The following is a 13,985-nucleotide window of genomic DNA, read 5'->3' as shown; positions in this document are numbered from 1 at the left end:
CCTTTTCCAACCGCTACTATTGTCAGTTGGTGCTGCTGCTGGAGGAAGAAGAGGAGAAGGAGTATTCTACAAGCCATAAGTTATCCTCTACCTGCCTCCCGGCTAGAGTTCTAACCCAATATTAAACTTGGAACTTCTTTGACATAGGGATATTCCTGTCCCCAAGGCTGCACACAAGCAACATTTAGGGGGAAATGCTGTTAAGCCACTCAGAATCTATGAGATAGCAGCAGATTAAATAAAATGTGCCCCAATGTAAGTAGATCTTACATTGTAAGTAGAGCAATGTAAGTTTCTCCCATAGCAGCTACAGTGACATTCCATGTGAATTGCTGACCTCTCAAAATCTGTTGTGCTATAATTTTCGGCTGTCATAAGATTGTGCTGCTTAGTACCAGACAGGCATGGCTGCCCAACAGCAGAGTAACAAATATTCTTACCTCCTCTACTTGTGCAGATTTTGATACATAATGGACACCCCTTTCCCTCTTCATCTTGCCACCACCGCCACCACTTCCAGCTGTAGAAGGCAGTCCATTGGATGCAGAAGTACCGAACTTGGGTTTTGTGACACTACTGGTAAAGAATCAATATGTATTACATACTGTAATTTAACATGTTTTTCATAAACTCACTGTGCCAGACAGAATACAACTGCCTTACAAACAGAAAGCATTAGCAGGGAAAAAAATGGAATATGCTTGTCAAAGAGATATACTAATATATATGAGGCAGGGAATAGAATTCCTAGATAGGATGTCCACAGTCAAAGTGGCCAAAATAATAATAATAATAATGATGATGATGATGATGATGATGATGATGATGATGATGTCGTCTTGGCAAACCCGGATAGGGTGACTATTCTACAGGAAATGTGTCTCACCATTTTAGATACCTGAGGGACACAGAAGTTTGTTTTGCCTTTCTCTGCATGCTAGCAGTAAAAAAAAAAAAAGGGGGGGGGTAGTGAAGGATGAGTTCTACACATAAATATGCTTATGGTTTTGTTCCTCTCTGAAATGGAACATGTGGCTGCTTCCCTCCCCACAACTCAATTTTCAGTATCGGGCTAAACTCACCCTAATTTTATTCATGAATCCCTTTTCAGTTTAAAATTAATGTTATTGGTGTCTTCTTCCTATTACGAAATACAGCTTAAATATGTTATCTCCCAGGTCTGTAATGGGAGACCTGGGAAAGAACATATTAAACAACAAAAAATTGTTGTTTAAATCAAGTTTTTAATTCTTATTAGCAACTGGGATTGTGCATATGTTCAATTAATTGCTCTGAAAGAAGGACAAATGTACAGGGTGTAAATGAAAAAGCCACCAACACTTATAACAGTTTCTTTAGATCTAAGAGAGATTTAAACATACCTTTCTGATAGCTCTATTTGCTGTTGTTCTGCTAGATTCTTCTCCTTCACTCCCTGTAAAGAAAAATATGCGTCAGGTTTTAATTTTATTTTTCGGACTTGCTGTTCCTAAAAAAGAGACTACTAGAGCAGGTAACAAGAAGCCACTGACCCTTGTTTACCCAAATGCCTCGCTCTCATGTTCCCATTTTTATCCCAATATGGCTTTCTACAGCAGTACTCCTATACTGCCCTCTGCTGTCTGAAATTATCCCAAAATAAATCCCTCCTGGCACAGGTTATATTTCTTGGTTATCCACAAGGCCATGTGATCTTTTTCTTTTGGGGGGTGGGGGGTGGCGCCTACATCAATTACTTGCCCTCTCTGCCAACAAAGTAAACTGGCAGCTTGAGATTATGGCAAAAGAAACATTCTTCAGGATTACAGATCCAGTATATAAAGTTGCTCTATTATTTTCAACATTGAAAATAAATAATTTTCATATATTAAAAAATAATATTAACTTATTTAGCATCTTCTCCCCACAAACCACTTTTTACATTTCCTGCATCATATTAAATATTACTCACTTTCAGACACTTCTGACACAATGAAGCTGAACAAAAGTCAGAATGCAAAGTACAGTCAATATTCTAAAGGGCCAAACTTCACATTGCATAGGAGATAAGTAATCTGATTTCCTGATATTCTGTTAAAAATGTTGAAGCAGCTGTGACAGACTCAAACTGGCTAGAACAATGGTGTGGGATCAATTAAGAAAGGTGAATCAGTGAAAGATACATACTTTATGATTCATCTCTATCCTCTGTCGAATCCTGGCCGATTCAGTAGCAGATGTAAGAGATGGTTTAAAATATTGGGAACGACTCATTGACAGTGAAACACTTTTAGGGGTCACAAGCTTCTGAACCGGAGGATAATGAGATTCAGCCTTTAAAGAAAGCAGTGTTCAGTGAATCAAACCAATTTCAATAAAGTCAGTTAATACCAATAAAGTATTATTATGACTAAAAATACTCAAAGTCAGTTAAGAGCCAGCATAGTGTAGTGGTTAGAGTGTGGGACTAGGACCGGGAAGACCATTCAACCATGCAACTCACTGGGTGACTCTGGCCCAGTCATGTATCTCTCAGCCTAACCTACACCACAGGATTGTTGTGAGGATAAAAATAACCATGTACCCTCTGAGCTCCTCAGAGGAAGAGCGGGATATAAATGTTTTTTAAAAAATAGAGACTTGCATTTGGGGAAGTATATAAATATATTAAATAAATAAACAAATAATGAATAATACAAGTCAATATGTTTATGTGAGATGTTTACAGCACCATTTAAGATACTTGAATTTTATAGAATTAGGAACAAATGAGGGATTAACAGTCTTGAAACAAATCAAAATATCTTTTGATACCAGCCCATCACAAAGAAACTGTTATAACTTTATTCAAATTCACTGTTTTCAGCCTTGACAGTTTCACTTCTTCCACTGCAGTCCCCATGGCACCCTGGTCCTGAGAGCACCCTGACTCCAAGAAGAGAATTGGAGCAGGGATGGAGAACTCCCTTTCCATGTGTTTCTTTCCAATTGCAGTTGTTTAGACAAAACCCCGTATTTGTGTCCTAGAGACAAAGACCGACTATCTTGAAGGAAAAGCCTCTCTCCACCCCCTTCGCCACATTGGTGATGATACTGGGCAAGTGGGAGGCAGAGTTGCGGGCCTGGTCCGAGAGGCAGGCATACAGGCTGCCATTTTTGTCCCCCATCACATGTTGCGGGCAAACCAATTAGATTATAGGAGCACCTGCATAAGCAGCCGGCTCCATTATGTTCTCTCTGTTTTGTCCTCAGGTGCTCTGCAGGCAGGCAAGCGATCGGTCTCTGCTGAATAAAAGAGCAACTGGGGTGGTTGCAACTGTGACCGAGCACTGTTGGGTGAGTCAAGCTAGCATTTAACTGCTGCCTGCAGGGAGACGCCACCGCTACATTTAAAACCCAGCATGGTGTCACCGGACCAGGGGCTTAGTCAGTGTTTGAGAGATGAGGACGGTCTTTAGCCCATCTGGTTTGAACATTTCATTTGTATTTCTTGCTCTTCCTATCAGTAACTTCTTTACTTAAGAATTGATGGCAGAGCCGGATTAACCTAGTAGCAAATGTAGCATTTGCTATGGGCCCCGCATTTTTGAGGGCCCCACACTAAATGTTTGCAAGCTTTTCTCCTATTCCTATAACCTCCTCTCCTGTCTGGAGATCTCTCCTCCTCTCTGCTTCTGCAATCCACCCTAGGCAGGAAAAGAGCTGTTGCGGTCTTAGTGCTCACTGGTCACCCAGCCCTCACAGCTTCACTCATTCCTGTTGAAGGGAAAGTTCACTTTTCTGCCCAGGCAGTGCTCCAAATGGCGAAAAGCCGGGGCTTGCAGCAGCCCGAAGGAAATAGCCTGTCCATTGGCTCTTGGAAATTTCTTGTCATGCTTACTTTAGGGCCCCTTTATAACATATGCTACAGGCCCTGCACTAGCTTAATCTGGCCCTGATTGATGGTTAAAGTAAGTAAATGAATAATGAATTAAAGTGAGTAAATGATTAAGTACATGATTTAATAAATTGGTGAGCACTTGGACGTGAATAGGAGTGAATGAATGAATTGTTAAACTGGAATAAGTAAACAAATTGTAAAATTGGGGAAAAGGAATAAATGGACAAACTGGAGTGAGTGAAATGAATTAATAAGTCATACAAGTGAATGAATTGATCTGTTCAGCCAAGTAGATGGGAATATTCCCTGGCAACTAATAGAAGCTGTGTATTTTTTAAAAAAGGAGGAGGAGGAGGAGGAGGAGGGGGGGAATCTTTTCCTGGTTAAAGAGTAAAAGGCTAAAATATTTTATATATAAATGTGAAGAAAAATATTTGGCTTATTAATAGAGATAACGTTTTTTAAAAAAGAGAGAGAGAGAGAGAAAATACTATCGAGAGGGTGGTGGCCAACCAGCTCCAGGAAGTTTTGGAGGAAACTGATTAGAAGACCCATTTCAAACTGGCTTTAGAGTTGGCTATGGGGTAGAGACAGCCTTGGTCGGGCTGATGGATGACCTCTACTGGAGAATCAATAGAGGGAGTGACTGTTGGTTCTTTTGGATCTCTCGGTGGTGTTCAATACCATCAACCATGGCACCCTTCTGGATCGCCTGGGTGAGCTGGGGATAGGAGACACTGCTTTGCAGTGGTTCTGCTCCTATCTCTCTGGTAGATTCCAGATGGTGGAGATTGGTGACAGCTGCTCCTCAAAACAGGATCTGTTATATGGAGTTCCTTAGGGCTCCATTCTGTCACCCATGTTTTTTAATATCTACATGAAACTGCTGGGTGAAGTCATCAGGAAGTTTGGTGCTGGGTGTTATCAGTATGCCGATGACACCCAAATCTACTTCTCCTTTTCATCTGCATCATCAGGAAATGGTGTTGATTCTCTAAATGCCTGCCTACAGACAGTAATGAGCTGGATGGGGGATAACAAATTGAGACTGAATCCAAGCAAGACGGAGGTGCTCATTGTAGGGGCTCAGAATCTGAGGAATGAGTTAGATCTTCCTGTGCTGGATGGGGTTACACTCCCTCAAGGAGCAGGTGCACAGCTTGGGAGTACTACTGGACCCAGGCCTCACTCTGGTATCTCAGCTGGAGGCTATGGTCACGAGTGCTTTCTATCAGCTTCGGCTGATACGAGAGCTGCATCCATTCCTTGAGGAGGATGACCTCAAGACAGTGGTGCACCAGCTGGTACCCTCCAGGCTTGACTACCGCAATGCGCTCTATGTAGGGCTGCCTTTGTAAGTAGTTTGGAAACTTCAGTTAGTTCAAAATGCGGCAGCCAGATTGGTCTCTGGGGAGACCATATTATGCCTATTTTGAAACAGTTGCACTTGCTGCCGATATGTTTCTGGGCAAAATACAAAGTGCTGGATGTTACCTTTAAAGCCCTGAATGGCTTAGGTCCAGGTTACCTCAGAGAGCGCCTTCTTTTGCGTGATCCCCACTGCACGTTAAGGTCACCTGAAGATTTCCATCTCCAGTGCAGAAATCCGCAATTTGAATTCTCTATTGGCCTTCAGAAGAGCCCTTAGAACCTATCTGTTTGGCCTGGCTTTCCAAGATTTTTAAATAGTTCTCAATGCTTTTAATATTGTAACCTAGTTTTTCAGGGTTTTTAAACTGTTCTGTTTAATCATTGTTTTATGATGTTTTAATTGTTAATTGTTGTTGTTTTATGCTGTTTTATTATTTGTTTTAATCGTTAACTGTTTTTAATCATTTTGTTTTAATTGTAAACTGCTCTGAGCCATTCTGGAAGGACAGTATAAAAATTGAATGAATGAATGAATGAATGAATGAAATATTAGATAAGAGAACAGATAAAGAGGTTGGGTATTCACATGTATATACAATGTGCATATGGGAGTGCTCCTACCTGAATAAAATACGTTAATTATGGCCCCAAAGAAAGGATGTGGGAAAGCAAAAGCAAAAGGGAAGATCTGCCCCAAGGCGGCCAGTTTGGCAACCTGATCCCCCTGCTTCATCTTCTTCTGAAGATGAGAGCAAGATGGTTATGGCTTGTATTCTGCCTGTCTAGATACATTGGAAGCTCAGGGGGGAAAAGACAAAGGTGGTGAGACTTTGGGTGTTAGACCTAAACGGGGTTCTAAAACTAGTAGCCAGGCTAACAGACAGCTGCAGCTCTTGTAGTCTATCGAGGCTAGGCTTGAGCGTTGGAGAAGGGACCAGGTGAAGAAGTTGCAATTGTCAAAACCACTCCTACAGAGAGATCTTCTCGACAAAACACCTTGGATTCAGATGTGGGTCCAGCAGGTGAGTCTGAGTCTTATCTCCCCTTGGGCAGGGCAGTTGTCTCAGGTATGGGGTGGTAATCCTTTTTGGCCTCCTGGCCTAGGCTTGCCCCCAACTGCCTGGATAGGTTTTACTTCAACCCCCGCTGGTAAAAAATCTTCCGGGTCTCCAGCAAGTCTCTAAGTGACACACCTTCATCCTGGGATGATGTTAAATCAGAGCCTCGTACAAGGAGTTCTGATACTAGAGAGAAGAGGATAGAATTCTATCCTTATGGTGATGTGTCCTTGCCATAGGTGATCACCTTTTTAAGTCCACAAAAGAAATTTTTTGGAGAAATAAGTATGTTGACATTTTCTCATTATATTGTTAAACAGAACCTCAGGATAAACATCAGTCTAATCCAAAGGGGGGAAATTAAGGTCAAAACAGTGGATCGCAATTGGTCAAATTGGTTGGTGGGCTTCATGGTTTTCATGGGGGTGGTATTACAGAAACAACTGGAGCAAGCATCATCATTGATAAAATACCTAGATATAGTTTATTGTGCATTTACTGAATTTAGTGGGCCTGCTTGGGCGAGGTATGGTGAAGTGTTTCGCCGCCGCTCAGCTCTGGATCTCTCCCTTCCATGAGATATTTCCCAGCCAACCTTGTGGCTGCAGATTATGACCCCCAATCATCCTATAATTGGGGAGCATTTGGACAGTGGGCACTAGGTTGTACTTCTCTAGGTTCAGGCCTGCAGCCGTGCTGGGAGTTTGGTGCTATGAAATCATGTTCCCAGCAACAATGCCCTTTTCATCACAACACTTCAGTCTGCGGTGGTCCCCATTCCTTTTTTAATTGTTCCTGATCCAAGTGGTGGCGAGGTCGGAAGGACTTACCCCGATCTAGGTGACCCCACCCCACCCCACCCCCGCCTGACAAAGGAACCTAGTCCCATGAAATTGGAGCCCCTTTGGTCATTACTTCAATATTACCCTAATCCTCATGATAGACTTTATTTATGGGATTTAAATTTGGTTTTAGGATACCTTATCAGGGTCCTCGCATGGCATTTAAGTCAAAGAATCTGAAATCAATAGTGGGGATCAGTGTTTCCTGTAAGGCGTGCACATATGGGTGCGCACACAAGGTGTTTTATTTTTATTTTTATGTTCGCTCAATTAATTTTGGATCCCACTCAGACTGAATCAGTGTTTGGGTCAGCATCAGGGCAGTCCCACTCTGAATATATGTGTGCACACACTGCCTTGACATTGCTGCCCAGAACAAAATTCATTCCGCACACAGATGAAAAAAAATTAGAGAACACACTGGTGAGGATGGAGCAAACTGTGCACAAGAAGATTAATAAGGAGATTAAGGGCGGGCAGATTTGGGACCCTTTTTAAGAATCCCCGATACCTAACTTGAGAGTTTCCTCTTTGGGGGTGGTTCCTAAAAAAGCAGCGGGGGGGGGGGGATTTCGTTTACTACACCATTTATCATTTCCCGCTGGTGGCTCGGTTAATGATGCAATCCCACCAAACTTATGTTTGGTTCAATATGCCTCACTTGAATCTGCCATTAATATGGTGCGAGTCCAAGGGAATTAATATGGTGTGAGTCCAAGGCACCATTAATAATAATAATTAATATTTATTTACTTACTTACACAGTCAGACAGGTGTTATTGACTGGTTTATTTTATCCAGACAGCGAGTCCTTCCCAAGGACCTGGGATGGCTGAATTTTATTGTCAATGGTGTTGCTGTTATAGATATCGTCGCAGAATATAGGCTGTTCCCAGGAAAGCTGCTTTTTGTAACTGGATGATGATGATGATGATGATGATGATGATGATGATGATGGCGGCAAAATGCGACATTAAATCAGCTTTTCGTTTGTTGCCTATTCACCTTGATGATTTTGACCTGTTGGGATTTATGTTTGGTGGCACTTACTATGTGGATTGCATCCTTCTGATGGGTTGTTCAATCTCTTGCTCGGCCTTTGAGCATTTTAGTTCCTTTTTGGACTGGGCCTTGAGGGAACGCACTAGCATCCATTCATTTTCACACCTGCTAGATGACTTCCTTTTCTCAGGTCCAGAAGCGACCATAACGTATCCATGAGATGTCTACAGATTCTATGAATTGTCTTGTGAGCTAGGGGTACCTCTTGCCGTCAAAAAAATAGAAGGCCCAGCTACCTGCCTAACTTTTGGGGGCATAGAACTTGATACTATAGCATAGTGTTGCCGTTTACCCATGGGAAAGGTGGCAGCCTTGGAACAGCTCTTGAGACCATTACTGACAGTATTTCCCTTTGGCAATCTAAAATATTATTGGAGGGGAAGCTCCAGTGCACTCTGATGCTGTCAGAGGCCAGTGATTTGGCATCTATTTTTAGAATCACTGGTGTTCTGTAAGACGGCCCTCATTTTGGGTTGATAAGGGTGTAACACGCTTGGGGCCAGGGTACCTTTTGGACCGAATTCACCCATATGAATCTGCCAGGGCCCTCCGCTCATCATCTCAGGCCCTGCTCATGACCCCGCCACTTACAGAGATCCAGTTGGCGGGAACTAGAGACAGGGCCTTTTCGGTTGTGGCCCCTCGGCTTTGGAACCCCCTCCCTGAAGAGCTTCGCCATGCTCTCTCCCTCAGTGTTTTAAAAAAACATCTCAAAACTCACCTTTTAAGGAGGCTTTTTAATGCTCCATTATTGTTTTGTTATATCTGGTAGGTTCTTTAGCTTTTTATAATTTTCAGTTTTAATTTGAACAATTGTGATTTTTAATCTGACTTTTAAAAAAACAGTTAATTTTATTACTTTTATTGTATCTGTGTCTATCTTATTGTTGTGAGCCACCCAGAGTAGTAGTGCAGTGGAGGGATGGGATATAAATATTTTAAATAAATAAATAAATAAATAAATAAATAAATAAATAAAACAATTTTTGGAATTTTTTCTGATCGTCATCGTTGCCCACATCTGGGTTCTTGAATTTAGGAACTATATGGTACAATTCTGGTGCAATAACCAGGCTACCGTTCATGTAATAAATACAGGGACTTCACAAAATCCTCGGGTCATGTGCCTGGTTAGGTGTTTCACTCTATATTGTTTGCGCAACAATCTTTTGTTTAAGGCCAGACACATCCCCGGTTTGGATAATAGTATTGCTGATGCCTTATCTCAAATGCAGGTAGACTGCTTTTGAAACCTAGCACCTTCAGCCAGGGAGGATCCTGACATCTTTCCAAAAGGTCTCTGGAACCTTGGGAGTTAGAGATTGAGAGGGCAATCCACCTTTCTTTTGCTCCTAGTACCCAGAAGCACTACACTGCTACAGTGCCAGAGTTTGCCAACTTTAGGAATATTTCAGGCTTGTCCAGTGTCTGGCCAGTTCCGGTTGAGCATGTGTTACACTTTTCCGTGCACCTGCGAGAGCATGGTCTGGCCTCATGTTCCATTGGTGGTAAAGGTTGGCAGCTCTGGCATTTGAGGCCAGGTCATTGAGGATTACTGATTCAACGTCTGATTTTAGGGTCCGTAAGGCCCTGGAGGGTTGGGCCCGTGAATCACCGGTCCATCCCAACACTCGCAAGCCCATTTCACCTCCTATAATGAACAAGTTGTTGTCTTATCTTAATAATATATGTTTTCCAAATTTTGAAGTATTATTATTTAGAGCTGCTACTTTGACAGCCTTTTTCGGTGCCATGCAGATTAGCGAGCTGGTAGCAGCATCTAAGGGGGATGCCTCTGTCCGCTCACTTCAATTAAGGGACATGCATTTTGTGGGGAAAGGGGTGGAAATAACTATTAGTTGTGCTAAAACCGACCAATGCAGCAAAGGATCAGTGGTTAAATTTCCTGTTAGTACCCCAGCCACCTTATGTCCATTTCAAGCACTATCCAGCTACTTAAGGGAGAGAGGTGATGAGCAGGACCCACTCTTTAGTCATGAGGATGCCCCCCTGTTGACACACTACCAATTTTGGGTGGTGATCTGGGAAGCAATTCGTAAAACGGGTCTTAATCCAGCCAATTATGGCATTCATTCTTTTTGTATAGGAGCGGCATCATCAGTGGCCGGCATTTTGGAGACTCAAATTAGGTCTATAGGACGGTGGCGTTCGTCGGCTTGTCAGTTGTACATTCGCCCTTTGAAGCGTAAATGATGATGGTATTCACGATATTGATATTTCTTTTATTTTTTAGGAATTCTGCTGACTTTACCGGACCAGCAGAAGAACTCGAATGACCAGTATGGGCTTCGTTGGCACGGCTGAAATTAATTGGCAAAGTCAATTGGCTGGGTCATCGTGGAATGATATGGATTGAGTTTTTGTCAACCTTGTTTAAGTATGTTTCTAAGAGAGGAGTCCCCCACATATTGGTGATTCATTGAGGGGGGAGTAATGACATTGCTTTGCATCACAGCATGGCTGTCACGCCCTCGATCTCAGATGGCGAGGAGGAAGGGGAAGCTGTCAACTTTTCAGCCGATGCAGGGGTGTCTGAGGGGCAGAGCTCTGCTGTCAGTTTCCAAGAAACGGCTGAGGCAGATCCGGCTGATGATTCAGAGTAGGCACAACAACCTGAGACAGCAGAAACCGTGACGGACCAATCAGAAGAAGAGCTATGCAAGCAACCTCCACTGACTCCACAACAGAGGCGTGTTACAAGACGAAGAACACAGCTAGAAACTATCAGGAGGAGTAAACGCCTCTTGCAGAGGGCTGATAAGCCTTGAATTCCTGCCAGCTGGGAGCTCTCAGCTTGTGCTATAAATTACGTCACCAGCTTTCTATTCACTGCTGGAAAGCAATGTTTGTCAACTTTCGTGTCGACAGCTTGCAGCCAAGCCCAATAAAGAAGAACTGTTCCGAGCCGCATCTTGTTCCTGCAGCTCCGTTTGGTATTGTGAACTTCCCTGCCAGGTGGCCGGATACTGACAGTGGCTCTTATATTGCAGGCAGATTTTCAGAGACTGAAAGCTCAGTTTCTGGATCTCATCTTGGTTTGGTCCAATGTGATTCCAAGGTTGCATTGGCAGGGCCATGGTAGCATCTGATGTTTTAATCAGGCTAAAAGTGGGGTTAACCACAAGATGGGTTGTGCTGTGGTAGCTATGGGTGGATGTGTGATCCAGCATTCTGAGGTTTTGGCTCAGGACACTTCCTTGTTTCAGCCAGATGGCGTCCATTTGTTGTACCATGGGAACTATGTTGTCCTCCGGGATCTGCAGCAAGGAATTAGTAAACTTGCTGAAGGATGGGGTAAGTGGGGCTAAACTGAAGTTTGCCTCGCTTCGGTGGCAATTGAGTGTGGGTCAGGGTAACTGCATGGTGTTGGGCTGGAGGGCCGTTATGGTGAGTGGGAATATGGAGGAAGACTTGGTGATCTCGCGACTGGCTGAATCCGCTCTCACTCAGATGCACGCCAACGAATGCTGCTCAGTGCCTGGGTTGGGGTGGGCTGCCATGCATTTCCTCATCGGGGTAACCTCATGGTCAAGATGAGGTTCGGACTTGTAAGAGCCAAATCAAAGCCCAGTCCTTCACTCTCCTGTGGGCATACCTCCTATGAGATTGACCCACATAGGGGATACTCGCCCTCTAGTTCAATTCCTCATTGAACATTTTGTAATTATTACAAAATAATAATTGTAATAATTATTACAATAATAATAGCGACCCTAGTTTCTTCCACCTACACGTGTCCTGTCATTATTTGGGTCTGGGTTCGCAACCAATGTTATATAGTGATATATATGCAAATGACAAAACTACTCTGAATTTTAACCATCCTTAGCAGCAGTCCATTTCCCCCGCTCATATAACACATGGTTTAAACTGATTTTTAAAATGCACTGATAAATGATATTAGTCTGAAACAAGAACTTCATCTACTTTATCCAAAGGTTCTTTCCAAATATTATATTCTAAAAGTACCATTATTTGATTATAGTGGGGAAATAAGTGTTATAGTGGTATAACTCAGGTCAGAATATCAATATCAGAATATTCAGAATATCAGTAATGACAACTATAATGGTTTTAATAACTTCTCAAATGTGCTGTTGATTGCCCACTCATTTTGGCGACAAACCACCAGCAAATCTCTTGGCCAACAGTTACTGCTGCCAGCCATTTACTACCCTATGAATAGACAATTCTTTTTTCCCCACTTAGTGACAGCTGCACACAGCATTTCTTCTGTCTGACATCTCTAGTATCTGCTGCTCACTAGCTAGCATTTAATTCTTCAGCACAAGTGTGGCTCAACAACTAGAGAATTGATACTAAAATTGAGGTTACTTACACAAGGCCAACAACACAGTAAAAACAACCGAATATCCCATATGTTTAAGAAAAAGCTAGCTAAGTGATGGAAATAATGCAGAAGACTAGATTGACTACAACATGAATGTTAATCTAAACTTTTTACTCTCTCAGCTATGAAGTTTAACGTTCACCTGAATAAGAGAGTCCAATTGACTGGGCTATATGGAAAAAAATAAAAGCCTAAAACCATCTTCTGTAACTCCATATATTCCTCTGAGGCGTTTCATACCCCAAGCCCCTTGGAATTTTTTTGTCAACTGCAGTGTATATACTCTAACTCTCCTGGGGTCAATTTTATCTCAATTCTATTGACTGAGAAACTGAAACATGTACCTGTTTGTTTCACTGCTGTCTGTACAAAAGATATCACTATTACTGAACCCATTATTTTTGCGGCTGTTTTGTTCCTGTACTGCCAAAAGAAAAATATTTCATGAAGGGACTCCCCCCACACACTTTCTTTGCAGCTGGTGTCATACTCTGGGCAGCCCACCCAGATGGTGGTTGTTTGTACAGTATATCTTACTTCAGGTTTGTTTGACCCCAATACTGGACTGGCAAAGTATACTTCCCCCCCGCCCCCAAATAGGGGTTAAATCCTTCCTAGAGTTACCATAAAAATGCTGATACAGAGTTACCATTGGCTGCCTTTTTGAGTTGTTTAATATCTTCAAACATGAAGCCTTTGGGCCTTTTAAGAAAAAGGTTAGGATAGGAGAACTCCTGTTATTCTTTCTATAACTTGTGTTAGTCCTTTGATTCTTGTTAGGATTTCAAAATTGGAAACAGAAGCAATAGTAATGGAAGATTTTGTAACTTTTAATTTTCAACTCTCCTCTTTTGATAGGAATATTAGATGTAAGTAGCTAAGAAGTATGTGAGAGACTTTAACTTAACATAGAAAATAACCTCTAATGATGGTATTTATCTACACAATTCCCAACAGGGATGCATTTCCTAAGGTCTACTATACTTACACCACACACAGTTCAAAGCAAGCTAGCCACACAAACAAAAACAAACACACACACACAGATTAAAATATCTGGGAAGAAGCTAAAGCTCTCATGGAATAGGACCTGAACCTGTATTTTCATACAAAGAATTTATGGAGGGATGCATTAACGCATTAAGCTCCCATATAGGGAGCATTGCATCCTCCTGGAAAGTGTAGCATAGCTTCCTTAATATACAGCAACTCTAACCATGTAAATCCACATCTTTTGCTTTCTCTTTGTTGCACACTTTAATCTGGATGACAGACTAATCTGTTAGGGATGTTAAATATAGCAGATATAAGCTCAGTGAAGGAAGTAAATGGATGTTATGACAAACTCTGGTTTTATAAAAGCTATTTCATAGTCCTATAATATATGCTCTAGGCTACAAATTCCAAAAGCAAACACATTT

General features: G+C 42.1%; 1 protein-coding gene across 3 annotated transcripts in view; it reads right to left on the bottom strand.

Moving 5' to 3' along the window:
- NUP153 (nucleoporin 153) overlaps positions 1-13,985 on the bottom strand; it is a 72,537-nt gene that overhangs the window by 25,702 nt on the left and 32,850 nt on the right. For 2 of the 3 annotated variants that reach the window (XM_053246435.1, XM_053246436.1), the window contains exons 9-11: positions 2,167-2,313; positions 1,383-1,435; positions 441-576 (exon numbers count right to left, since the gene is read on the bottom strand). In XM_053246435.1, coding sequence (XP_053102410.1) covers positions 441-576; positions 1,383-1,435; positions 2,167-2,313 — 336 coding nt within the window. The remainder of the gene's footprint in view (positions 1-440; positions 577-1,382; positions 1,436-2,166; positions 2,314-13,985) is intronic. The other variant, XM_053246437.1, reaches the window with a different exon arrangement.

Source organism: Hemicordylus capensis, chromosome 4 (genome assembly GCF_027244095.1).
Source record: "Hemicordylus capensis ecotype Gifberg chromosome 4, rHemCap1.1.pri, whole genome shotgun sequence".
Taxonomy (NCBI): domain Eukaryota; kingdom Metazoa; phylum Chordata; class Lepidosauria; order Squamata; family Cordylidae; genus Hemicordylus; species Hemicordylus capensis.
The sequence above is the reverse complement of the archived record's forward strand: the minus strand, read 5'-3'. Positions and strand labels throughout refer to the sequence as shown.